The 26,404-nt window shown below is 39.1% G+C and overlaps 3 protein-coding genes across 5 annotated transcripts; all 3 read left to right on the top strand.

Moving 5' to 3' along the window:
• Window positions 1-2,031: 2,031 nt before the first annotated feature.
• LOC129372433 (vesicle-associated membrane protein-associated protein B/C-like) lies at window positions 2,032-11,931 on the top strand. Of its 3 annotated transcripts, none has more exons than XM_055049753.1 (6): window positions 2,032-2,290; window positions 5,454-5,606; window positions 6,615-6,718; window positions 6,929-7,009; window positions 7,436-7,567; window positions 7,948-11,931. In XM_055049753.1, exons 1-6 carry the CDS (start codon window positions 2,233-2,235, stop codon window positions 8,113-8,115), a joined length of 696 nt encoding a protein of 231 aa, XP_054905728.1. In that variant the 5' UTR covers window positions 2,032-2,232; the 3' UTR covers window positions 8,116-11,931. The 3 variants fall into 3 exon arrangements, with proteins under 3 accessions (XP_054905728.1, XP_054905727.1, XP_054905726.1); XM_055049752.1 differs by having other exon boundaries at window positions 7,388-7,567; XM_055049751.1 differs by having other exon boundaries at window positions 7,361-7,567.
• Window positions 11,932-13,533: 1,602 nt separating this feature from the next.
• On the top strand, window positions 13,534-19,667 carry chmp4ba (charged multivesicular body protein 4Ba). The gene is made up of 5 exons (XM_055049976.1): window positions 13,534-13,882; window positions 17,004-17,181; window positions 17,369-17,483; window positions 17,871-17,997; window positions 18,410-19,667. Exons 1-5 carry the CDS (start codon window positions 13,699-13,701, stop codon window positions 18,469-18,471), a joined length of 666 nt encoding a protein of 221 aa, XP_054905951.1. The 5' UTR covers window positions 13,534-13,698; the 3' UTR covers window positions 18,472-19,667.
• A 1,322-nt stretch (window positions 19,668-20,989) lies between these two features.
• Window positions 20,990-25,942, top strand: eif2s2 (eukaryotic translation initiation factor 2, subunit 2 beta). The gene is made up of 9 exons (XM_055049972.1): window positions 20,990-21,104; window positions 22,028-22,211; window positions 22,337-22,443; window positions 22,535-22,664; window positions 22,740-22,840; window positions 23,926-24,074; window positions 24,172-24,228; window positions 24,326-24,411; window positions 24,666-25,942. Exons 1-9 carry the CDS (start codon window positions 21,090-21,092, stop codon window positions 24,839-24,841), a joined length of 1,005 nt encoding a protein of 334 aa, XP_054905947.1. The 5' UTR covers window positions 20,990-21,089; the 3' UTR covers window positions 24,842-25,942.
• Window positions 25,943-26,404: the final 462 nt, after the last annotated feature.

Genomic DNA, 26,404 nt, shown 5'->3' with positions numbered 1-26,404 from the left:
GTCATTCAACCCAAGAAGCACACTTCACCATTTTCTGCTCTCACCACCTGCATTTGTCATTTTTGCTTCATTTTTATCGGTGGGGAGGGATGTTGTAAATCCCTGCCCAGGGAAGTGAAGTTTCCCATTCATTTCCTCTTTTGATACAGAGTCTGTTTATTTCAGCCAGCGTCGATGCAAAGTGCCTCTCTCAAGTTGTTTCGCTGGTGGAGTCCGCAAAGAAAAATTCAAGTATTCCAGCAGATTTTCTTGAACCACATCAGCATAAGACTGTGTAACATATTTCACAACTTTCCTATATTTAAATTAGTTTTATGGGAGAGTGGTGGACAATATTTAGGTGCATCTCAAGGAATTAAAGTACATTTATTCCGATAATTCAGTTTAGAAAGTGGAACTATTATAGATTAATTACACAGGGATATATTTCTGTTTTATTTCATTTTCTTTTGATTTGTAATTTCTGAGAATACTTTTATGGAAGAATAGACAACTTTCACAAGTTAGGTAAACAGCAAAAATGCATTGCTCAAGAATCAGACTTGTAATAAAGTTTAATCGTGGAAAGGTAAGTGGAAGGAAAAAGTGTGGAAGAAGAAACGTCAGCTACTGGGGTCTAAGACTACTGAATCAGAGACAAAGTCGGAAGCTTCCACTTGGACTGAAAACAATGGCAGGATTGTTGTTCAGTGGGTCAAAATTCTTGTTTTCATCTAAAAATAAACTTTGCATTTTAACATGGCCCCAGAATCTGGACGGAGAAGAAGAGAGACCAAGTTGCTTGATATGCAAAGTGAAGTTTCCACAGGTTGATGATTTTATCAAGGTAAAGGTTGGCACAGCTGTCCACCAGGTAGTTTTATAGTGTTTATGCTTCATTGGTTATAAGTATATGTATACACTATATAATTCTGAGTGTAGATGATCTGACATTTCTATCATGTCAAGTGTAAGCATTGGCACCTGAGACCAAAATTATATGGCAGAATTAGGTTTACAAAAATATTTTACAACGAGAAAACAACTTTGTATCCCCTCGTAGCAGCCTAATGCTGACTCGCAAGATACAATAAGCAGACCTTCAGAAAACAAGCAACATAAGTTAAGAAGAAACATTTTTTTAACTCATTGTACATTTAAAAATTTGCAATTGCTCAGGTCAAAAGTTCATTTGTGTTTTGAAAACCACGAGTTCCCGACTTCAGACATTTGAAGTGAAAGCTCCATTCAGTAAGTCTGAAATATGCAGTGAGCCAGCTTATTTTAAAGGTTTCACAATTACATCTTATACAGTAATATTTTAATTTTACATAAGTATAATAAAATAAGTCTTTAAGGCAGAAGTGTTATGATACGGCCTACACATTCAAAGGGAAGGGGGCCACCACAGGAAGACAAGTCTCAAAAGGTTATATAGAGAATCTGACTGCAGCAGTGCAGAGCTCAAATTGCAGAGTTCCTGTTGCGGGGAAGAGAATTACCTTAATTTTTTTTTATCTTGCAATTTTGTTGAGAAAATGTACTTAAAATGATCCAGTTAGCATTTTTTAAAAATGCTTATTTCTTGGTCATTTAATTTACAAGCATAATTTCTCCCCACACAGGTTACATCTGGAACACTAAAGACCTCTTTCATAAGAAACAAATCCTTATTTGCTGTTTCACTCACAACATTGTTTTAGTTCATCAGTTGCTCAACTTTGATAGTTATTTAATGACATATCAAGATTTTGTCACAAAATACGGCAATATATAAACAGGATTTAATACTGTAATTATGCAATCTCTGCTGGGTTAGTTATTTTTACTTAGAAGTACAGAAAATGAATTCAAACAATATATCAACACTATTAGAAATTCCACCAGTACTTAAACTTGTACCATGGCGGCTGTCAATATATTACACTATATTTTATTGTATTGTTCTGTAGTATTTGTTTCAATAACGATTTGAATTTTAAAAAAACAGCTGACTTCCTGTTAGCGTAACGCCTTGTTACGTCACCACGCTACGTCTCCTCCTTCCTCTAGTCGCCGCCGCCGCTAGCATAGTTAGCTCCCCAACAGCTGTCGGTGGCACTCAGTCAGCAAGCCTATCAGTCTGAGTGATTGTGCTTCCTTTAGAGGACCACTGTGTTATTATCTCCGTAGCCAGTTGTTTTTCTTTCCTAAGGGTTTTCTGTGGTATTATATTTTTGTCCTCGCCGTCACGATAGACAGAAGTCCTGGGACATGGCCAGACAAGAACAAGTCCTGGTGCTTGATCCGCAACAGGAACTCAAATTCAGAGGTAAGGCTAAGGCGGAGGGCAGGGCCGAAGTTAGGCAGCTAGCTTTAGTCGTTAGCCAGTATCTATGTCAGCTGTAAGCCCTTTTATTATGTTGTTTTCTCATTGTGTCTTCAAAAGATGTCTGAGATGTGTTCTTAGTTGGTGACGGATGAAACAGTTAACCTGTTACCGTTTATTTGCTCCAACTAGCCGGGTAAATTGCTAGCTGTCATTGCAGCGTCAGGACAGGCCGTTCGTCCCATCACTACAATTATCTCATACGCTTCTTTTACTTTACCATTCATTTTGCGATTATGTGAAACACGCACAAGTTGGCTAATGTGTAGAACACTTCCTTAAACCGGTTTTGTTGTTAACACTTGCGCTCCAAGAAGCGGATATTCTAGCATTTTCTACAGAGTTGGTCATTGCCTAGCCCCATTACCATGCTTATTGCTCAATGACCTAAGCTTGAAAGCCCAGGCTTTATCGTTCACTCTTCATTTCTAAGGAACCCGATTTTCTTCCTCGATATGCTGCATTTAGTCGGGCTTGTTGTGAAATCAGACGTTGCGTGTGTTTTACTAATGATCATCGTTTGATTGTCGTTGAGCCCTCCTGTTGCTCTGGAAATTGTTGGACTAGCTTCATTGGATCAGTATAATGGGGTGCTCTCTGATTGATTGTTGCAGATCCTTGAATGCTAAGATGAGCATTCAAGGGAGAGAGGAAGCACACACATACACATAGTTAGTGATGCTTTGTGTTAACAGTGTGCAGAACAAGTACATCTCGCTGCAGCAAACAGAAAGGGGCGGGACTGACCGCTGTCAGTCTCATACCTTATTTGGAAATGGGACAATTGAACTCCGGAACTGAAGGGAGCGCTATTTCCTATATTATCCAAGTCCCCGGTTTTTATTTTCTTTTTAATTCTTTTTATATCTTCATCTTAGGGAGGAGTTACACTCAGCAGGTACTTGAACTTCTCTCTTTCATTTTCTTCAAGGGGCTCACTTTTTTTTTTTTAACAAATTGCGTAGCTTTCTGAGTACTTTTAAATTTGCTCCATAGTCTCATCTTCTTGGGCCTGCTACTGCCTCTAGTGGCGTGGGGTTGGTAACACAAATAATATAATTATGTCACTAAATGAGAATACCACAGTCTTTATTATTTACTATTAATTTCGTCATTACTGGCAATGTAAAAGATAAATTATCTTCTAAAACACCATGTTTTTCTGTTTTCCTCAGGATGTAGAGATACTTAGGTGGCAAACAATACCTTTTTACATTGTAAATAATATCAAAGGAATAAGACATGAAACACAACATGATCAACTATAATAAAAATACCATTTACAATGTATACATAAGAAACATAAGAAATTTAATAACAAACAAATTAACTAGGTTCACAGAAGAATAACCAGGGTTGTTAAACAGACACTAGCAATAATTCACATTTTTATTTTTACTGTGCCATGTATATTGTTCTGAGACATTTTGTTAGTAGAGTCTTATGTATTGGAAAAAATGTGGTTAAACTATTTAGTCTTCCATGGTGAACATTTTTCTTTGACTGTAAAACAATAAAACAAACTCATTCATAGAATCACAATATCAACAATTTGTGCATTGAGTAAAATATTTGGATGCTGTAGGTAAATGTTACCATTTAGTTTGGCTAAGAGTAATTATTGCACTGTCAACAAATCACTTCTAATAGATGTTCTATAGTTACTTAAAATATTGTCTGTAAGTTGGTGACCAAACCAGCTGCAAAGGTGAAAAGTTAAAACACTCAGTTAAAACTTGAGATGAGTTAAAACTCAAGTTAAAATGTTAAGTTTTAACATTTTAACTCAACAACCAATTCCTAAGTAGAGGTTGTACACAACCTCTTGATGTGCTTCTTAGTCTATCTTAAAAGATGAGTCTATGAAAACAGTTCTTAAAAATATAAATAGTGTTTTCAGTAAAATCGAGCTGACTGTACAGGAATGACAGAACTAGCCACAGGAGTGGACCTGAAACCACTTTCAGGTCTTTCTTTTATGTCATTTAATTAGGGCTACTTTCTTAAGGAAATAGAAAGGTCTGGTGTTTTGTGAGGGACTTTATCTTTTACAGTTCCAGTAATGTCAGAATTAATAATAAATAACAAAGATGTTCGTGGTATTCGGATTTAGTAATGTAATTATATTAGTTGTGTTACCACCCCCACGCCACTAGAGGCAGTATCAGCCCCGAAAAGATGCAACTAAGGAGCAGATTTAAAGTACACAGAAAGCTATGGAATTTGTTAAAAATTGTGAGCTGCACTGAAATAAATAAGAGAGAAGTTCAAATACATGCTGAGAGTGAAAATCCTTCTTAAAGGTTAAGATATATAACAGATTTCAAAAGAAAATCGCAGATAATATAGGAAATAGCGCCCCCTAAACTTCTGGATTGCAATGGTCCCATTTCTAAATAAGGTTTTTGTTTGCTGCAGCGATGTCCTTCTCCTGCAAAAAGCAGTCAGGTTGTTTGCCCTGATGACCTGAAGTTTTAAACAAGAGTTATGAAGCAGACTTTAAAGAGATAGAGATAGTAAAAACTGTTTGATTCTCTCAATGTTTGTATTTGTCTGGATTCAATTTGCAACTAAGGGTGGGACATTAAAAATAAATATTAAAGATGCTGCTGTTTGGCTTTATTATTAAAGTCTGGTTTTGGGTTTTTTTCCTACACGATGTCTTTTTTTGTCAATAATAATGCAACTTGAATGAAAGATAATGTGCTGCAGTTTCTTTGATATTGGTTGTATCTCCAAATAAACTGAAAACAAAGTTGTTTTTCTAGATCCTTCTCATCTGTGTGTCAAACTGTGTTTCCATGTCTTATTTGTTGCATCACATTACATTCTATTGAATGCATTTAAATGTTTGAGTTCTCTGTTGATATATGGACAGAGAAAAATCTAATTTCTCATCTCTTACTTGCTGATTTCCTTTTCTAGCAAATTGATCGGCCTCTTTGAGAAAGAACAGCTACAAGTCAATGGACATTCAAATGCTATCTTCTTTATTGTTTATATAAAGTTTTCCACAATAGTGAAAATCCAACTTTGACATTTCAGTGACATTTAACACACATGCCCTCAAGTCACCAAGTTTTTTTTCTTTCTATCCCCCCTGCAGGCCCATTTACAGATGTTGTCACCGCCACGCTGAAGCTCACTAACCCCACAGACAGAAATGTCTGTTTCAAAGTGAAGACGACCGCACCTCGCAGATATTGTGTGCGTCCAAACAGTGGCATCATCGAGGCTGGAACCTCCATAAATGTTTCTGGTTTGTAAACATATTTGGTTGAATTTTTCATTTGCGTGAAAATATTGTGCCAACACCTTATACTAGTAACGAGTGTTAATGTTCTGAATGGAGCTTTAACCTGATTTGGAGCACAACATTTGCAATATAAAGAAACATTTGATTCTACTGAGAGAACAAAATGTTGTATTTATTGATTATTTCATCCTAACAGTACTAAAAATATCTATATTAGTTTTACCTAATGTGCAAAGGTACAAGGCACTAGCACAATACAACTTTTATGTTGAAGCCTTGAATGATAAATCCATTTTTTGTCAGCAACTTTTTATTATACTTCCTCATCAGGAAGTATTAAAAGTCTTAATGCATTTTTATTTCGATATTTTTTTATGACCTTCTGAAATATGGTTTCAGGTTTTCTGAGTGTTTTTTCTTCAAAGCTGTTGCTGTTTTTTTTACTGTGATTGCTTTTTCTCTCAGCTTCATTTCATCACGTTAGAAGTTGTAGTGTGTGTGTGTGTGTTTTAAGCAGCTTAACTCAAACTTATGAATTATTCAGATATAAAGCCTCCTAAACCTAATGGATAAACTAGGGTTATATTATCCATGTGTAATATGTAAAAAAAAGAAACAATTTTCAATGTATTTTGTAGACGCCTTCTTAGATGCAATTTCCTCCAAAGTCTTTGGCTCTATAAAAGGCTAGACCAGTTTAACACAAACTATGTATTTTAGATTAACAAGATGATTACAAATGGCTAAAAAAAAATAGAAAGTACAAGTCAGGTAATTTTTTTTATTCTTGGTTTTTGGGATTTCATTTGTTTCTTTTTTATTCTTTGAAGCCCATGTTTCCACTGCCCTCACGTTGTCCTCTTCCTGTTAGATTAACGGTCTGTTATTACAGTAGTCTGTCTACACTGTGGTGTAGATTTCAAAATGTTTCCTTATAAGGCATCTATATATTTCCAAGCTGTAGAATATGAGCAGTTTTGATTGTATTTCATCATCTCCTCTGCTCCACAGTGATGCTGCAACCGTTTGAGTACGACCCCAACGAGAAGAGCAAGCATAAATTCATGGTGCAGTCCATTCTGGCTCCCAGAGACATGACCGACATGGAAGGAGTTGTGAGTATTAAGCTGAAAGTTGATTCATAAACCCAAAGATGGATTTAAGCGTGGCTCTGTCTCATCAGTCAGCGCATTCATCTGAAATAAAAATGTGCAGAAATATAGTTATGTTGATGTTATTTAGAGTTGAGGACAACTGTTCAGCTGCTGCAGCATCAAAGAAGTCTGACTGAATGACGAATGAATCGGGTTCGTTTGTGTTTGCAGTGGAAGGATGCCAAACCTGAGGAGCTGATGGACTCAAAGTTAAGATGTACGTTTGAGATGCCGCTAGAAAATGACAAAACTGTAAGTATAAGATTATTGTTTTGTTTTTGTTTTTTCCACATTCATATGTTTTTGCTCACCACTGCATACATTTCTTTCAGATAGAGATAAGTGTCATTTTTGTCATTCACACGACACTGAGAGAAACGGGTGTTTCTCTAATGAGTCCAACAATAAATGTCACATGTTAGTGAAATAGATTTTTGTCATGTTTCCAGTACGGTTCCAGTGTCCCGAGTCATTCATTACATGATGTTTGTAGTCATACACGTCTTGTGCCTGGATCTCACTCCCCGCCGCGTCGGCATGTTTTCTTTTTTTTTTTCCTTATTCCACTTTCCCTTCTTCCTCCCTCACCACCATTCCACCCAGCCGCCCCCACCCGTTCTCTCTCCACAGCATGAGAGTGAAAGCATCAAACCTGTGTCTTCCTCTACCTCTGTTAAGACTGAGCACTCTGCGCTGCCCAAGTCATCCAGCGCCTCCCTGGATGACGGGGAGGTGAAGAAGATCATGGAGGAGTGCAGGCAGCTGCAGAGGGAGGTGCAGAGGCTACGAGAAGAAAACAAACAGATCCGGGTGAGACGCGTTGAAACGGTGGCTTCAACAGTTTCAGGCCGATTCCCTCCCCCCTCCCTTTACGGAAAATCTATTTATCAGCCTCAGCAAGGCTAAAGTAAATATTTGGTTAAGTTTCATTTAAAAATGAGAGGAAAATACATATTTATTCAATAAATATCAATGAGAGTATACTGGGAAAAGCTGGTATTTCCTGATTTTAATCCCTATTCGATTGTCTAAATGTTAAGTCCTTTATTATTGGTCTTCTCCCTTCAAGTCTTCCTTTCCTTCCTTGTTTCATTCCTACATTTTTTTTTTCATTCTTCCTATTGTATTTCTTCTACCCTTCCTTTATTTAGTACCTCCAAGTAAGCTTGTGTGTTTCTTCTTTGCTTCAGGAGGACGACAGTGTGCGGAAGAGAAAGATCACACCGGTGGCTGTTTCTCACTCCGATACCGCGGATAGGATGGCCATGACGAAGGATGAAGGCTTGAGCACCCGCATCCTGGCATTGTGCTTGCTCTTCTTTGTGATTGGAGCCATCATTGGCAAGCTGGTCCTTTAGAGACACAGACTGAGCACAGTGACGGACGGACGGATGCAGGAACGAAGGGACGGACAGCGTGTCTTGAGGGGCACGTACCAATGACGGCAACGGGGATGTCTTCTGGGTTTATGTTGATCTGTTTGCTTGTTTTCTTAACATTTAAAGCTACTAGCCCGAGGTTTATCTTCCTTCAACAACAACTGTGCAATGATGATAAAACACAGCTGAGGAAAAACAAAAAAAAGTATAATTTTCCAATGCTGGACTTCACAATCTATGTATGTTTTTTTTTTTTTTTGTTAGTTTTTTTTTAACGGTGCGACTGACGTAACACCAGGCAATGAGGGTAGACGTTAGAGCTGCTGGCTTTAGTGAACGCTGTGGTGATCGGGCAACACTTAGCGGGTTTTAGGAGTAAATTCAGACCCATACTCTTCTCCCTGAGGAATACAAAGTATTTAAGAAAACTAAATTGAAGGTTAGACTGGGGAAAACTGAGTTTCCATGATTCCCATGATGGACGCTGCTGTTGATAGCGATCCATTAATTGTCTTTAGAGGTTAGTGGCGGTTAATGCTGCTTAATTGGTACGAATCTATTTATATTGTTCACATTTTTTCCAATTGATTGTTTTCAGTGCATGTCAGCCATTCGTAAAATGAATCAATGCTGTGGCAGAGCATGCAGTATCTGAAAACACATGCCAACCCAACATAGTTTACAGACAAATAAACTCACATAAGCTCTTAGCTGGCTGTAATTTAATTTTATTTTTATTCCCTTCTTCCTTCTGCTGTTTATTGAAATTAGTGTTAGGATGCACTTTAACAATCATAATGGGACTAACTAGTAGAACCCAGCTGATTATTATCCGTCTTCCTGGTGATTTATCTCCATGGTTCTCACCGTAATGTTTGCATTCGATTCAATAGCTAACTTTCTCCCAACTTCTGATGAATCAAAATGAATTTGGCGGCTCCAGTTCTGGTGGTAAAGTCCTTACTGGTTGAGCTCAGCCTGAGTTTGTTTTCCAACCTCCCTCCTTGGTATTAATTACTCTTTACTGCGACTTCAGCAGTAGGTGGACGATGAAACAGTTCTCTAAATCGGCAATTGCACTTGAATTCTCCGTTTAAGTTCTGATTTCCTAACAAAATGCGTTAGCCCTACCACTTATTTCTTTTTTTTTTTTTTTAAGGTATTTTGCTCAGAAGTATTTCTAATCCCCAATCAGTCATCCCTCTGTGTGTGTTTGTCTCCAAACATCTTGAAGTGGAATGCAAGAAACCACATCTGGGCCTGGTTTCAGAAAGCAGGAGAAGTGAAAACCTTGACGAAGTTCTGGAGTGACTGACTATGAGCATATTCTGGAGTTTTGATTTCAGAAAGCCACATAGGTGTTATCCCGAGTCAACTTGCCACCGCGGCTTACTTCTTGAAGCAACCCCGCTCAGTATTGGTATTAATTATTCGTATTACTGCCAGCAGGATTCTGTCTGAAATGTTACTGTAGCATCTGTTAATATATAGCAGAAGTCACCTAGGAGAGATTACTAATTTAAGAGGTGTGTGTCTTCACCTGTCAGGTGACACAGGAGTTCAGTCCCTGGCAGGGCCGCTTGATAAAACATAAACTTTTTTCTCTTTTGTGCCATTGGTATCAATAAAGGTTCGAGACAAATTTTATGTTTTATAAAGGAGCTTTTTAGACAAGAGCTCTCCCACTGCTGGACTGTAGATCATTGTGACTTGAACATCTATAAGTTGCTCGCTATCTGAAAAGCATGTGCAGCCCAGGTGAGTGGGGTTCTCACGAGACAAAGAGCCGTGTGAGCTTACCTTCATTTGAGGGACACTAGAGCTCACAAAAACCCCCTCCAGGGGAAAAAAAGAGAATATTCTCTGCTGAACCTACCACACATCGAGTCTCTGCCCACACACTTCAGCAATTTTGGAACGGCATTGCCATTTTTTTTTCTTAAATGTTTTTATATTCCCTCTATACTGTCAGTTAAACGTCTAATTCTGTTGGTGAGAAATGCAGACTTTCAGGATGGTTTTTCTCTCCCATTGCCATGGGTAATCGCGTTATTTGCCTTCCATTGATGAGGTCTCTGTCGTTTGGCCACGCTTAACTTAGGGGTAACTTGACTCAGAATTGAGTTGCCCAGCCGATATCTACTGCTCTGAAACCGAAAACCCAGAGTATCACCGATCTGGGTAGGTTTATTCAGAGTTAACCCTGCTTTCTGAATCGGGCCCTCAAGGATAAATTTGTTTAAAACTAGTTGAAAATCACAAAGGAATGTATCCAACCAGTACCTTCTGCCCGTTGTGATGTCACCAGCAGAGGAAGAATTTTATCAGACAGGATCTCCAAAGGATTAGAAAGAACAGCGTTATTTGTGACAAACTATAAAGTTTGTGTCTAAGGGGAGTTAAGTGTAGAAGGCAAACAAAGGAAGGCAGGCCCTGTTAAACCACAAGGCTCAGCGTTTTTTGTCGCAGGTTTTATCATTTTCTTTTTGATTTTTATTTCATTTTTTGTTCCCTGCTTTTCATCTTTTCTCTCCGTCCATATCCGCTTCCCAAAGGACCTTCCCAATCTTGCAGCGGTGTGTGGAAGTGGCTTCACGTTGGCTGAATGTTTTTAAAGTCTTTCATTGATTCTGAAAGTTTCTCACTGGCGTCTCTTTACCTCTGTTATCACATCTCTTCCACTCGTTATTGATGATATGACAGGACAGAAGAACAAAACTAATCATTGAAAGACTTTTTGTTCTTTTTCCTGAATGCAAACTTTGTGTCTTGTCTTCTAAAGAGTGAAGTGAAAAATTATATATAAAAATATGTATTCTGTATGAATGAGCCAGTAGAAGCTGTGTGTGGTTGTGTGTGTGTGTGTGGATGTTTTAATGTGATGGGGCTGCAAAGAGTTTCCTGTCTGTCCCAGAAAATGGAGAATGCTCATTGAAAAAAAAAAAAAAAAAAAGGATTACAGTTATTAATCATGTTGTTCTCTGTCCAGACCAAGAAATCTGCTCAATCGAATTAAATCTTTGGGCCACTAATAAAGTTATCACTTAATAAAGGATTGTGATGACTAACGTAAGATGCACAGTGATCTATTTAAAAAATAATAATAATTAGAATCAGTTCTGAAACGGTTTCAATCCACAGCAGGTCCTGCAGACTCAGCAGATGCACTTCCAGGAAATCCAGAGTTAAGAGAATCAGTTTTGTCCACCTTTGCTTTGTTTGTTGTGTTGTTATAGAAATTATTTTATGATCTTCAAGTATACTGCAGCCTGCATGAAATAGCCTGAATTATGATTGCTGTTCCGTAGTTATTTATTCAGTTTGGAAATTCAAGCAAGGCCTGTGTTTTCAAAAGGGACCAGTTTAGTCTTGGGGTTTTATCGGTTGAACTGTTTTGTCCATCTCCTTGTTTCCGTTTCCCACCCGGCTCCAGTTGGTGGTAACCGCTGCTTCATGTTGACCGTCATGCACCCGCCTTTATAAATCAGTTCTGTTTCAGGAAAAATAAAGAGAAATGTGTTTTCTTTTTTTTTATGTTTAAAAGATGGAGGTGCTGCAATATTTGGGGCGTGGCCGTGTGTGGGGACTGACCTGTTAATACGCACTACATTAAAGGAAATGATAATAAAAGGTATTTGCGCTTTAGACCACTCCTGCATTGGTGCAGTCACAGCAGTGTAATCACACTCTTTTGTATATACATATAAATACTCAAACATGTAGTAAAGCAAGAAAAGACCTGAAGAGCCACCATGGATCATGTAGCGTCATAATAAAATACAGTACATAAACTCCCCTCATTGCCAGCTGGTTCTTTTTTGTGTAAGTCTGTTCACCCTAACGGACTGTGGATTCCAGTCTGTGTGTGAAGTCATGAATTTAAACTTGGTCATAAATGGGTTGTAAACTTTTAAGTGCTTGAAAACATTTTGCCTACTCACAGAAACTGGATTGCTTTCTCTCAGACGAATGTTTCAGATCTTGAAACCTGAGTAAATACAGATATTAAGTTATTAATTCATTCAGGGGAAATGAGGCATGCATACCAACCGGGCTTTGTGTATGTGACAGAAGAAATTACCTAGTGAAAGAAATTCTAAGGACTGGCTTTTCCACCCTCGGTGGCAACAGCTGCTATGATTTTGGCAGCACTGCAGAAGAACTCCCCAAGTCCTTCCTTTTGTTTTTAATTCAGTCAGACTTGCAAGTGTTTTTGGATCACTGTTCTGTTGCATAAGTGCGGTTTGCTTGCACTGAAGCGATAATGTTCCCATTCAGGATTTTCTGCATTCTGCTAGACGATCCGATACAACAAATCATCCAGCCTCTGAAGCAGAAAGACAACCCCAGATTGTTGCAGCACTCTTCTGTGCCTGGCAGCAGAATGTTCTTTTTTTATGAGTTGCTATATTAATTTTGTATAACAGAATGCACACCTTTCATGAATCCTTTTTGCTTTTCATGGATTACTTTCTCTTAGGTCTCGGAGATCAAAAAGGGTTTTTTTTATGTACTTTTTGTTCTCTGGTCAGCAGCGGTTTGGGTTTGGAAAATCTCCCATGGAGGCCATTTCTCTGTCTGGTGAATCAGAAACACTGACCTTGACCAAGAAACACAAAGTTCTTCACATGCTTGGGTCATTGATGCGACCTTGGTTTGATTTCGGTCGACCAGTAACTTCCTGAGAAGGTCTGCCGTTTGCTTCTGACGTCCTGCCACAAGCTTAAAACATCCCACCATTACAAAAGTTTTCACATTCCTTGAACTGTTTCACAGTTTGCAATAACAGAGATCCACAGCTCAGGCAGGTCAACAAAACAACTAATAATGCGCATGGCATATTTTTGTCCAAAAATGGCTAAGAAGATAAATACTGTCAAAAGAAAATGTTTAGTTTGTCACAAGCCAACTCAAAAGACTTTCAGCTGAAATGAACGCTGCTGGTCTTCGTGAATCCTGTCCAATCACTTTCTGAATATGAATTCATAGGAATAGATGTTCACATATGCAATCAAACCAATGTAGATGTACAAAGCTGTTTAACATGTATCTTTCTGTTAACAATAATACTGTACTTAAATCTCTCATACAGTATCTCAATTAAACTTATATTTCTTTATGTTGTTTTGTAGATGTATGTATTATCATGCTAATTTATATCAAGATATATTTTTCTTTTCATTTAAACTTTTTATTTATTTATTTATTTTCCTCGGCAGCGTCATTGTTTCTTCTCCGTATGACATGTTTAATGTGAATAAACGTTTAATTTCACTTTTCTGCAGTCGGTACGTTTTCAAATTTTTTTTTTGCCTGTTCGGCAGTTGCGACAATTATCCAGCAGAGGGCGACAGAGATACCAGAGGCGACGCCCACTACTGTTGTCTAGCAACAGACGTCATCGGGCCTTATCCAGGAAGTGGAAAAACATCAACAATCCTTCCAGGTTGGGCGAAGTGTCGGGGTAGGTTTCAGCGAGGTGGCCTTTCCAGAGCCTTGGTTTCTCCTGCGCTCTGCTTCGTTCAGCCATTTTCACAGCGAGGGTCCAGTAGCAGCCCAGGCATGTCGTTGTTCGGCAAGATATTTGGAGGAGGCGGAAAAGGGGGAAAGGGACCGAGCGCGCAGGAGGCGATCCAGAAACTCCGCGAGACGGAGGAGATGCTAACGAAGAAGCAGGAATTTCTGGAGAAAAAGATCGAGCAGGAGCTGCAGATCGCCAAGAAAAACGGCACGAAAAACAAGAGAGGTGAGACGACGGTGTTATTTCAATCTGCTGTCTGACTTCTCGAGGTGAAATATCAGGTCGACCCGCACGAGTCAAACGTTAGCCAGCACGTTAGCATTACTGGCTAACTTTACGTCGCCATCGTAAAATGGTTTTTATTTTCTGAGGTCGACACCCAGGAACGCTGCTTAAATGACAGGCTAGATTTTTTTTTAATTTATGTTGACTTCATCATTTTTTTCCACTTAACATCCGCGTAGACTCATCTCTCAACATATCCCTGTGATTATATTTGCGGTGAATCAGCGAGTGGCCATTTAAAATCCGGAAGGAATGGTCAAAGGTGTTCCTGATAGTCTGCCCATCAGAACACGACGTCTGAGGGCAAAGGTTGAGATCCATCAGGGTGGTGGGCGTGTTTCCACCTCCACCTTCTACCTACGCTGTTATAAAGGCCCTTTAATTTTATCTTGACATGGGGAACCTTGAAAGTATCTGAAAGCAAGGACAAAAATCTGACTATTGAAAATAATGATCATGTAACATTAAGTCACACTTGTGTCAAAGATTTTTAGCAACAGAAACACATGTGCTTTCATGTTAGTCTTATGCATTATAGTATAATTATTATTGTTATTATTATTATTATTATTATTATTATTATTATTATTATTATTATTATGATTGGTTAGTGCAACCAAGCAAAGACGTTAGTTAGTTTTAGTGCATTGATTAAACTGGGATAAAATAAGTATTTTTTCAGCATTCTATTTGCAACATCACTGATCAAAGTTTTTCCAGTAAAAACTGACTGATTCTAATATCTGGCTGATGGATATTAGAATTCATCAAGCTGAATTCCAGATGATTGTCAAACGAAAGCTCACATTTGGGAGAAACGTATAATAGAAACAGCACAGTTGATCATCCTGATGTTTCTACCTGACAATAGGAGGAGCTGTAGCTGGTTCACATTTGTTGTGAGTGAAATGAAAAGGTTCCTGCGCCGGCCAGCCTGAATACTGTCAGTGCTTGGCCTCCGTTGTAATCATTTCCTGGTCCGGCTCAACAAAGTTTGACACAATGACTCAGCCCAGGATGACGTACAGGTGTTGTAATGCTGTGGGTGACAACCTCATATTTTCCTGTTTGTCCTTTTTATGACTCCGGGCTAAACATAGGAATACCCTATATTTTTAGATTCTGACTCATTTAGGTTATAGTAATCTTAAGGGTTTGGGTCAGAAAGCAGGCTATAGAGCATCACCTGTAGGAACCGACTGGTATTACTATCTTGAATGAAAACGCCACAGTTTGTGTGTGATTAAAACACAGATGTGTAACATGATGATTTAACATTCATTGCCTAGATTTTAAAACCTACACTTGAACTGAACTCTACCATAACAAAGAACGTCTGATATATAAAGTGTCAGGTGAGGTCATCGTCACAATGACAGTTACTGAGGTTTCATGTGTTGTTGACTCACCTTATCATCTAAAACAGGTGTGTCAAACTCATTTTTGTTTTGGGCCAAATCAAGATCATGAAGGCTCTTAAAGGGCCGGTTGTGCCAGAATCTGTTGATAAAGCCTGTTCACAAACTGTTAATATTTCAATGAATTCTTAAAATTACATAATATTTTTGAACATCTTTTCAGTTCCTTCAAGAAGTAATAATAAATGTGACTGTTTATTTACTCGCTGTATAAATTATGGACTATAATCATACATCAACTAAATTCTCAAGAAACTGGAGGGACTGATTGATATAAATTGGCAGTAAACAGATAAAAACTGCATTGATATGATTGATAGTATAATATTTAATCAAACTTAGTGTTTAGTGTAGTCTGTGGAGGGCCACATAAAAAGCTACGGCGGGCCGGATTTGGCCCCCGGGCCTTGAGTTTGACACATGTGATCTAAAATAAAGACTCTGCATGATGTTGAACACTGACAAGAGCAGAATGTGAACTCGCACCAAAACTGACCTCAGCCCATGTACTAAAGTAAAATTCAGCCATCGTGGTAAGTACAAGATGTACTTACATTACTTTGAGGGAAATCCACAAAAGGAGAAAAGCCAGCGAGAACTAATCTGTAACCAGATGAAGGAAAATCTTTCATTAAGTACATGTGTCTGTTGGCAGGAAGAGATTAAGTTGTTTTGTTTTTTTTGTGTTTTTTTATGGTACTTTTCCATTAAGTCTAAAGCTGACTTTAATTTCACTACACAAATATCTCGATTTCTTCAAGATGTCCTTTCTTTTCTAATTGGGTACATTTGGCTTCGATAAAGGTAAAGCTTCGGTAGTGGTGTCGTTTATTTTTATTGATAGACCACTTTCAGGTTCCAGTGACTAAAAGCCAACAATCAGAAAATAATAGTACAAGAACGGCATGTAGAGTTACTGAGCCCAATTTATAGATAATGGTCATTTCTTGTTTAAATACTGCGAACAATGGCCACACAAACCTTCTGAAACGACATTGTTTTTTAAGTATATTTCACACTGGAAATATTGAAAAAGGTCAACATTTCAATGCGTTTACTACATGTGGGAACTCCCACATTTAGAAAAAACAATCTTCTTAAGAAAATGTATACTTTGCACAAAATTAAATCACAGAATCTGGAAACATTTCATTAGTATTCCGGACGTAGATCTAATGTGACAAAATAAAGACCTATTTCTCTGTAGCTCTCGTCAAAATCGGAAAAGACAATAGAGCATCCCGGTCACGGAAGATAGATCATGAGTTGCTCTTAATAAATCAGAAGTTGCTTCTATTTACAGTCAGAACACAAATGAAAAAGTTCATAACAAGTAGAGGTTTGGCAAGCAATGATGGGAATAAAATAAACTAACTTTTGAACAGATCCTTAGCACTGAGAGCAATAATTAGTCTCAAATTTGTCAGAATTGTAAAGAATCTATTGATATATATATAAAAAAAAACTTAAAAAACAACAAAACAGAAGCTTCATAAAGAAATTTAAAAAATGCTTTTGTAGGTAGTCTGGGTAAAACTCCTCTGGGAATAAATGATTCCTGACTCTACCACCTGAGAACTGGTTGCATATCCGTGTGTGGCTCTGCCGATCCTGACGCCTCCCTGCGCTCTGTTTGCCCTCAGCGGCGCTGCAGGCTTTGAAAAGAAAGAAGCGGTACGAGAAGCAGCTGGCCCAGATCGACGGCACGCTGTCAACCATCGAGTTCCAGAGGGAGGCGCTGGAAAACGCCAACACCAACACGGAAGTGCTCAAAAACATGGGCTTCGCCGCCAAGGCCATGAAGTCTGCCCATGAAAACATGTAAGAGAAAACGCAGAAAACGATTCGTGTCCTAATTAATGAATTACTTCTGAGATGAAATGAGATGAGCTGTCATTGTTATGCCCACCAAATCAACATTTTATTTTGTGGTTTGTTTTTCTCTTTTTTTTTTTTTTTTTCTTTTACCTTTTTGTGAACGGACCTTCTTTTCTTGTCGTCGCATCAGGGACATCGACAAGGTGGACGATCTGATGCAGGACATTACCGAGCAGCAGGAGCTGGCTCAGGAAATCTCCGACGCCATTTCTAAACCCGTTGGGTTCGGAGAGGAGTTTGACGAGGTGAGCAGAACTCGGAGGGAACCGTTTCACCAGCCAACATGGCGCCGAACGGAGTTGAACCCTGTTTCTTGAGGCGTTGCTCTGACTCAATTTGGCCCTTAATCTAAATGCTCTTATTCATAGAGTAATTCAGCTCAGCTGACGGTATGCAGTCACCAGGATGCTCTGAATGAGTTCAGTGAGCTGACCTGAAGAATCCTGATTCAGGATTTTCATTTAAGATTTCCCTGTTACAGAACCAGATTTGATCTCAGTTTGATTTTCTGTCTTTTGAAACGCTCACTTTCACCCTTTTTCCGTGTTTGATTGAACTTTTGAATAAAAATCTCATGCATCTTGGTGGCGTACGGACTGGTCTTAATCTTTGCTGTTGATCCCGCTTGTAAGGATGAGCTGCTGGCGGAGCTGGACGAGCTGGAACAAGAAGAGCTGGACAAAAACCTGCTGGAGATCGGTGGACCGGAGAACGCGCCCCTCCCCAACGTGCCTTCTACTTCATTACCTTCTAAACCTGGTGAGGCTTCTTTTATTTCATCTTTAATTGAATAGGGTTATGATTCAGGCTTGTTCGTCCGGCTCCAAATCTAGAAAGGAAACAGTTTCTGCTCGTCTGATGTCTATCATCGTTTATCAATGCACTGGATTTTATTTAGGGGTGTCAGTTAAAGGGGGGGGCTGTCTACGTGTACCCTTTTCAAACATTCAAAAGCCATCGCACGACTCATCGTTGTTCTTTCGCATTAAAATCCCAATGATGGGACACAACGCTGACTGCAATGGAAAAAATCCGGAAAGAATCAAAAACTTCCAGAAACAGTACAGAATTGTTGCAATCATGTCTCAAGCTGCGACTTTGAACAATAGATCTGGCTTTCATATGCCTAATTTTTATTTATTTATTTTTTTCATTTTATTTTACCTCGTAGCCAAGAAAGAAGAAGACGAGGACGACATGCAGGACCTGCAGCGCTGGGCAGAAGCGATGTAAACGCTGCATCCCGTCACATCGAACCTGCGTCTGATGGGTGGCGGAAGAGGAAGAAACAACAAGGAATTGGATAGGATGAACTGATCGGATGTTGAGTGTTTTCTGTGTGTCTGAGGAGAGTTGACATTGTGTAACACTACAATTAAGCAACAATGCTGTACTTTTTTTTTTTTTTAATTATTATATTATTTTGACCCCAAAGAGAACAGGAAAACCCGGGGCCGCTCGGTTCCTACTCAGCAGGTCGGATCTCAGTGGCACCTAGTTGTTTTTACCCTCGATTGAAGAAACAACAAAAAACCTTAACTGTCCCGTAACCAGATGGGGTCATTTCATTGGAAGCAGCGTTTGATTGGCGCACCAAGATGTTCAGAACATCACAGGCTGATAGGAGAATTTTCACAGAAGTTCAATCCATAAAAACCTTGTTCCAACGTTTGCATTTGTGTTGCTCACTCCCTGATTATTTTTTTTGTGTCCTTAACTCCCTTTGTTTTGTTTTGGGTTTTTTTTTTTTATTGTTATTGTTATTATTACTCCTAAACTAGAGGCATGCAGTGGGCGAGGATTCTCCAGAATCTGTGTGTGTGTGTGTGTGTTTGCAAGAACCGTAACCTCTTTATTTTGTCTGAAGCTGCGGGGCTCTGACCCTCCTCTTTACCTCCTGTCATCGTTTTTAGCCCCAGAAGGCGTCCTCGCCAGTGGTTCTCGTTATTTGGTGTAAATATCTCAAATGTATCTCTTTTTCATCTACTGCGTGGAGAGGTTTCGGCTGAGGTCGTGTGAAGCATGCAGAGAGAAGGGAAGTCACAACACAGATCACACCGCACGGCTTGAGACGAGAGATGTTTAACCTAACACTTTTCATCCTGCTCTGTCTGTCTTTGTCCTTCTCATAAGGGTTTTGTTTCAAATTGTATATTGTTAAAATAATAATAATAGTTATAATAAACTATTGTCACACATTATTGGTTGCATCGAGATGGAAGTTCTGATTAGTCGATCCACAACATCGGCATTTTGGAGTTCAAAGGAATCTGGGTTTTTTTAAGTCACGACTTACTTTTTTTTTTTTTTACATACACAAGAATAAAAAAAAACAAGGACAGATGGGAAAGCATGTTTGCATTTCTATGTTTTATTTATCCAGATGAGAATATTATTTGCAGAATCATTAAAAGTTTACAATTCCTTCACTGTTGTGGAAGATCAATCTCTATCACTTGTCACAGTCGTCTAATTCCTAAAATAGAGACGAAATGAATCTCTCCTGTTGCGGAATATGGCTAAATAAGCCCCACTCAATGGTTAATTGATCGAATTTATTCACACACATTTATATAAATCAGTAGTAAGCTTGGGATTAATTCCCTCGCCCAGTGGCAATATATGCATAGCAGAAGGAAGTTGGAATCAAACCTGAAACTTTCCAATTGTAAAGCTACATCTCTTCCCACTGTCGCCCATTTTTTTGCCTTGTCATTTTGTAGCTGGAATGTTTCCACCCACGTTAGGTGAACCAGAAAAGACCTACAGATTGTCAAAGTGCAAGAAAAGTTTAAAATCAACCTCTTGTACAAGTAGTGATAATATTTCAGGGTTTACCTGAACTTGAGTCATTTTGCTTTTTGGTGTTTAATATTATTGCACATAGTTTGTTCCTGGGTGACTGAATTAATGCCTCTTTAATGTAACATCACTGATACAATTACTTTAAAGCATTTCATGATTCATGGTCTCAAAAAAAATCATCAGTTTATTGGCTTCTCTGGAAATTTTTGACACCAGTTACTAATTTTATGCCATAATTTATGGCTTTTAATAAGAGCTATATGTTTTCCGCCTGTGCCGGCACTCCGTCAAGAAACTTGTACTATTGGATTCTGTTTGGGAAATTAGAGGGAAGAAGTATTTCTACACAGTAACAGAAATTAACTTAATTTTAGTTTTCACTGTTAACCAGATTTTTTATGTCAAACTCAGGGCCGAATTTATAAGGTTGTGGGTCCCTGGGCTTGAGCCAGTTTTGGTGCTCTATACTGCTTATATTCATAAAAAAAAAAACAATATAATACAACTCACATGATTTGGGCCAATGAGTTTTATATGAAGAACAATGTTTGCAAAACAAACATTTATTTAAAAATAAGAAAACAATTCTTTTTCTCTCTTCCATTAGTCGATCTCCTGCTCCACAGGCGGCTTAGCGCAGCGTCTGTAGAAGATGGATGGATGGATGGATGAATGGATGGATGGGCTGATTTTTATTTTTTTTTTTTTTTGTATGAAGTGATGGACAGATGCAAACACAAAGTAATATTCACCACAGGACAACGGAAGATAAATTCATCCCATCCGTCCGTTAATCTATTTATCTTTTTTACACACAGCTCTGCTGACCCGAAAACAATCTAATCCTAAACGCAAACAGCAATGCGGTGTAAAGTTTTGATCTTGAACGCTCCTCTCTCGCTCTTGCCGTGACGTCAGGGTTTGGCGACTTCACACATGCGCACCTTCGCCCAGCGCTGATGCAAGAAATATCCCTGAGCAGACGTGTGGAAGTGATCGAGGGATAAGAAAAGTTGACTAATTTTACTGCCGTTCTGACCGCAAACATGTCGGGAGACGAGGTAAGAGAACCCAGGCCATTCGGTCTTCAGTCGGTGTCAGTGCGGGAGCTTCGCAGGGATCAGACGGTTGATTTATCGACCCTTATCGATGACTTTGGGCCTCGGCAGTGTTGCTCCCCTCCCTGTCCGCGGCAGCTCACACATGGCTGGTGCAAACTGGGATGGCAGAGGGCCGACTAGTCGGACTCACGTTCGCCGTAAGAAACAAAAAGAAAAAGCAGCGAAACACGCCGCTGCGCTGGGGTCTGTTCACCGAGTGGGTGACGAGAATGAAGTTTAGCTAACGGGTCCGCCGTGTCGCTGCCGTTGCATCGCTCAGACTGAGCGGCTAACGAGGCTAAGCTAAGCAGAAGCGGCGCTGCTAGCCGCTCATTTCTAACAGCTACACAGATTTATCTCAGTTTGGCTCGACGAAAACAGACTAAATCACCGTGCCAGTTGTTAATCCACCGGGTCAAAACCGAGTCAGTAACACTTTGCCTTTACATTCTCGCCGCTTAACGCTTTCTTGCTGCCTTTAGCTCCAGATCGCGACACAATCTTAAAAACTTTTACGGATTCATCCATCCCTCTGGCGGCTGTTTATTCGTCTTTCCATCTGTTCATCATTTATTTTTCTGCTCCCTCCATCCAGCAGCTAACCGCCTGACCATCTTTCAGTTCATCCATTCAAACGTCTCTTTTTGTTTTTGTGGATTTTGCACTTTAAGACTGATTGGAAATACCTGCAGGTTACAAATACTCAACTTTATTATGTAGGCCATAAAAATGTTCTTTAAAAATTGAGCTCTCTTCAGTCTGAAATACTAAGGATATTTGAAATAAAGTGACATGTAACAAGGAATTGGTCCCTGTAGCTCTGCTCACAAACTCGAAATCCCAAGATTTCTTTGTACCTAATTCGGGTCCCCTCCACTTTTCAGATGATTTTCGACCCCAACATGACCAAGAAGAAGAAAAAGAAGAAGAAGCCCTTCATGCTGGATGAGGAAGGAGGAGAGGGCGTGGGAGGAGAAGAGGCGAAAGAGGTGGAAGTCAAGGAGGCCGAGCCGGAAGTCGGGGAGGACAAGGAGGTGGATATAGATGAAGATGAAGGCAGGAAAAAAGGTTTGAAAGAAGGTTGCTTTAGGTTTCACAGCTGTATGTGACAGTTCTCTTCATGAAACATAGATTTGGCTGTTTGTTTTTTTTGTTTGTTTGTTTGTTTTAGCTGGGTTTGTTTATCATTCCAGAACTATCTGATGATTTGAACGATCTGAACTTCTTCAACCAGAAGAAAAAGAAAAAGAAACCGAAGAAGAACTTTGGGATTGAGAATGATGTCGAAGAAGGATTAAAGGTCAGTCTCTAATAAACTGCTTTTTACCTCCTTCTTTTTCTTTCCTTCTTTTTTTTAAATTAATTTTACTTATTCACTGGTTAAAAACCAGGAGCTGAAAATTGAAGGGGAGCAAACTGAGGCGCTGGAGGAGGACAACCTGGATTTGATGCTTCCCAGCAAAAAAAAGAAGTCAAAGAAAGTTGACTTCGACGAGGGAGAGGCTTTGGAAAAAGACGATGGTACCGGCTACAGTCATTTATGAAGACTTAACGCAGACAGCTGGGTGTTACAAGGTTTGCACATTGTGTCTGCAGCTCTGGAAGACGACGAGAGCAAGAATAATGACGGAATCTCGTTCATTTCCTCCACGGGTCCAGCGTGGGCTGGTACGGAAAGAGACTACACGTATGATGAGGTAAGACGGCACAGGCACTAACTACACAGGCGATTGCTTCACTGGGTTTAGCATCAATCCCTTCTTTCAAAGCAAACATGTGACAGCAATGGGGAGGAGCGCCTCCTCCAGCCTCAGTATGAACGGTGCAGACAACTGAACACTGAGATGAAATGCTTAAGAGCGTGGAAGGACAAACGAATAGTGTGGCTAGATGATGGCAGCATCAGCTCACAGCTAAAAGCAGAAGCACTGGACGTGCAGTACTTTCTAAGAGATACAAAAAGAAGTTGAGCACCGCCTCGAAAAGAAAAACGCAGCTGAAAGTAACAGTGCTGAGCCAGGGGGGCTTTCTTCAGAAAAGAAAAATAACCTTGGTACTCATAATTATTCCATGAAAGATGTGCAGAAATAGGCACATCACAATAAGGAACAAATTAATTATCCACATGATAAATTAAAAGTTTTTTTTCCTGTTTTTCCACCAAAAAGTTGATGATAAAAGTCTTTAATTTTTGCGTTGCTCTCATCTATCCCGTTTGTTTTGTTGACACAGTTTTATCCACAGAGATTTTATAATAATTGTTTTGCTTATTTCAGCTATTTAAAACGTCTTCCAGTTCCAGTGGTTAAATGTTCATTAGAATGTAAAGGTTATTAATCTTTAAGAGTGTGATCATGCATTATTATTCCATTAAAATGGCCTCAAAACAACCATTTGAGAGCTAGCTTTTGGGACGATTTATCGTCTGAGAAAATTTGTTATAGTGACACTTTCTATCGAATACCTTCTACTGGAAAGACGAACACAATGGGTACGCACAGTCTGTAGTAACATTATTTCCATCAGCTTCTTTCTGAGTAGTGTCTAAGAAAGAGACACTAATAAAAACAGAAGTATTCAGCCAGAAATGCTTTCCAGGAGTAAAACATGATCAAATTAGAGTCTTAATGACTGCAACATCTCAGGCAGTGGCTTTTTTCTAGGAAAAGGACAAAACTAAACCCAGAAACCAGTTCTCTACTCCCAGTTAAAACCAGCTGTTACGATGCTTATGAACAAATGTTTGAGGTGTTTTTGTTTGTTTGTTTTGTTTTTATCCCAGCTCCTAAACAGAGTTTTCAACATCATGAGGGAGAAAAATCCTGACATGGTGGCTGGGGAGAAGAGGAAGTTTGTGATGAAGCCCCCTCAGGTGGTTCGAGTGGGAACCAAGAAAACGTCCTTTGTCAACTTCACAGATATCTGTAAACTGTGAGTCACAACAACCATCCTCGTTGTTTTTGCCTCACTGACCCAGGCTGGCGAACATCCCATTAGAGGCCTCATGCTTCTTCCTTCTTCCTCCCAGGTTGCATCGCCAGCCTAAACATCTTCTCGCTTTTCTGCTGGCTGAGTTGGGAACAAGGTATGTGGTGGTAATCTTTTTTTTTTGTTTAGTTTAGTTTAATAGTACTGTGAAACTACATGTTAAAATACGATTGTATGTTTTTGTCTGTTAACAGCGGCTCTATAGATGGAAATAACCAACTTGTGATCAAAGGCAGATTTCAACAGAAACAGATAGAAAATGTATTGAGAAGATATATCAGTAAGTCGGAAGCGCCTCTATTTACTGTTGAACTAACTTGTATCGTATTTTATTTACAAATGTAAGCAATTGTGAAGCTACGGTGGTATTGGATTATGGGTAATGTAGTCTCAAGGTTGTCTGTATTTGGCACCACAGCACCTCTTAGTATTTACCTCTGAGTCCGTTTCTTATCTTGTTTAATGAAGCTCTATGTCACCTAAGTCCTAAATGTTTTTTTTTTTTTGCTGTCATTCTTGTTTTTCTTCCTGCAGAGGAATACGTGACATGTCACACCTGCCGCTCCCCAGAGACCATCCTGCAGAAGGACACTCGTCTTTACTTTCTGCAGTGTGAGACGTGCCACTCCCGCTGCTCCGTCGCTAGCATCAAGACTGGCTTCCAGGCTGTGACGGGCAAGAGGGCGCAGCTCCGCGCCAAAGCCAACTAAAAGGCCAAGAAACCTGGGCTCACTCCCACCCTCCCTCTTCTAACGACCTCTTTTTTTCCCCTGAAGCTGAGGTCGAGACGCCCTCATTGATTTGCTTAAAGAACTCTCTGAATCGAACTGCGGGAGTTTGGCTGTTGTTTAGTTGTCATTTGCCTGTACACGCTGGTGGGGGAGTGAGAGATGCATCCAAAAGCAACAGAAAAAGGTTCAGGTGCAGTAAAACAGGTGACGTTCACCATGAAACATCATTGGATTGAATGAATTTGTTTTGTTGTTTAGCCCATGAATCCTCTGGTTCTTTTTTTTCCCCGCATTTGCTGTGATTTCTTTTTGTTCAAGAAAAGCCTAATTGACCACAGCTTGAATTCTTTCTTTTCTCTCCCACTTCACACATACCAGAGAGGAAGACAAAAGGTTACACTGACACCACAGCCAGCCGCATTGTGTTAAAACTACACTGATCCACATAAGAGTTTTGATGTCTTTCTTTTTATCCTTAGGTTCATAGACCGAAAGCCATCGCAGTTTGTATTTTGGCCCAAGTCACAAAATTGTTTAGGTTTCTGTGCAGCTTCCCCATTTAACAAATTACCTAAGCGACAGGACTATTTTTCATTTATAGTTTATGCCAAACTTGTGAAAAATTGTTTTAATTTGGCTTCCGAATGGCTTTACTGTCAAAAGTTTAAAAAAAAAAAATGTTTTGGGCTCAAAAAAAAAACTGTGATGAACATGACTGTTTTGAGAAACTAAAACAGTACTTTTGTTGCATGGAGGATTTCTAAAGATTAGATCTATGTTTTTATCAACCTGATTTGAGCAATTTCAAATTAAAATTTTGGGAAGAAAAAAAATCTGGCTTACTTTGGTTTGTAGCAAAATAAAAAAAAATAAAAAATACCACGGTTTCTCCTTCCTGCTTGATATTTTAAGTATTGGTTCAGAGTTTTACTCCATAATTCAGCCAGAATATAAAATCAGTTTGTGTGCTGCAGACCACATGATGTTGGTTTTGCTTTTCTATAAGCCTAATGTGGATTAGGTCCGACTAGTCAATTTAAAGCCGGGTTTTTACTGAAATAAAATGTTCTCTCCTCGTCATTTCCTTTTTTTCCTTTTTATTGTGTTGTAGGCATTTAAAAGGGCTGCAAATCAAAAGAGGGCAACTTGCCTCTTTGGGGCAATATTTCACATATTGGCACTAGGGTGTGAATGACACCTATATAAAGATCAGAAATCAATTCAGGAACAAGCCATTGCTTGAGTGTTCATAATGCCTTATTGTTAGCATTTTCTGTTATAAATCAACACTGCATAACTTGGGAACAGGGAGAAAAATATTAATGCTATAAGTCCAAAATTTGATCTGCCTTATCTTCACCATTTTGTTAATACTTACATTTTGCTGTAGTTCCAAGTGCAAGATTTTTGGGGATTTAAATCTTAACTGCACCTAAAAGGACTAACATTTCAATGTGTTCTTAACTCTTGCTACAGAATGTCAACTGAATTTAGGTCTTAACCTTGGCTGCCTTGTTCTAACAGCTTTAAAGTTTGGATATT

This window comes from Poeciliopsis prolifica, unplaced genomic scaffold (genome assembly GCF_027474105.1).
Source record: "Poeciliopsis prolifica strain line A6 unplaced genomic scaffold, Auburn_PproV2 SCAFFOLD029, whole genome shotgun sequence".
Classification (NCBI taxonomy): Eukaryota; Metazoa; Chordata; class Actinopteri; order Cyprinodontiformes; family Poeciliidae; genus Poeciliopsis; species Poeciliopsis prolifica.
This window is presented reverse-complemented; position numbering and strand designations above follow the sequence as displayed.

Excerpts from the sequence above, each read along its gene's own strand:
- eif2s2 (XM_055049972.1), top strand. Across the intron at positions 22,841-23,925 it reads GAGACTACACGTATGATGAG|CTCCTAAACAGAGTTTTCAA; the intron begins GTAAGACGGCAC and ends TTTTTATCCCAG. Across the intron at positions 24,412-24,665 it reads TGTATTGAGAAGATATATCA|AGGAATACGTGACATGTCAC; the intron begins GTAAGTCGGAAG and ends TTCTTCCTGCAG.
- LOC129372433 (XM_055049751.1), top strand. The coding sequence starts at position 2,233 with ATGGCCAGACAAGAACAAGTCCTGGTGCTTGATCCGCAACAGGAACTC. Across the intron at positions 5,607-6,614 it reads AACCTCCATAAATGTTTCTG|TGATGCTGCAACCGTTTGAG; the intron begins GTTTGTAAACAT and ends TCTGCTCCACAG. Across the intron at positions 7,010-7,360 it reads CGCTAGAAAATGACAAAACT|CCGCCCCCACCCGTTCTCTC; the intron begins GTAAGTATAAGA and ends CATTCCACCCAG.
- chmp4ba (XM_055049976.1), top strand. The coding sequence starts at position 13,699 with ATGTCGTTGTTCGGCAAGATATTTGGAGGAGGCGGAAAAGGGGGAAAG. Across the intron at positions 13,883-17,003 it reads CGGCACGAAAAACAAGAGAG|CGGCGCTGCAGGCTTTGAAA; the intron begins GTGAGACGACGG and ends GTTTGCCCTCAG. Across the intron at positions 17,484-17,870 it reads TCGGAGAGGAGTTTGACGAG|GATGAGCTGCTGGCGGAGCT; the intron begins GTGAGCAGAACT and ends CCCGCTTGTAAG.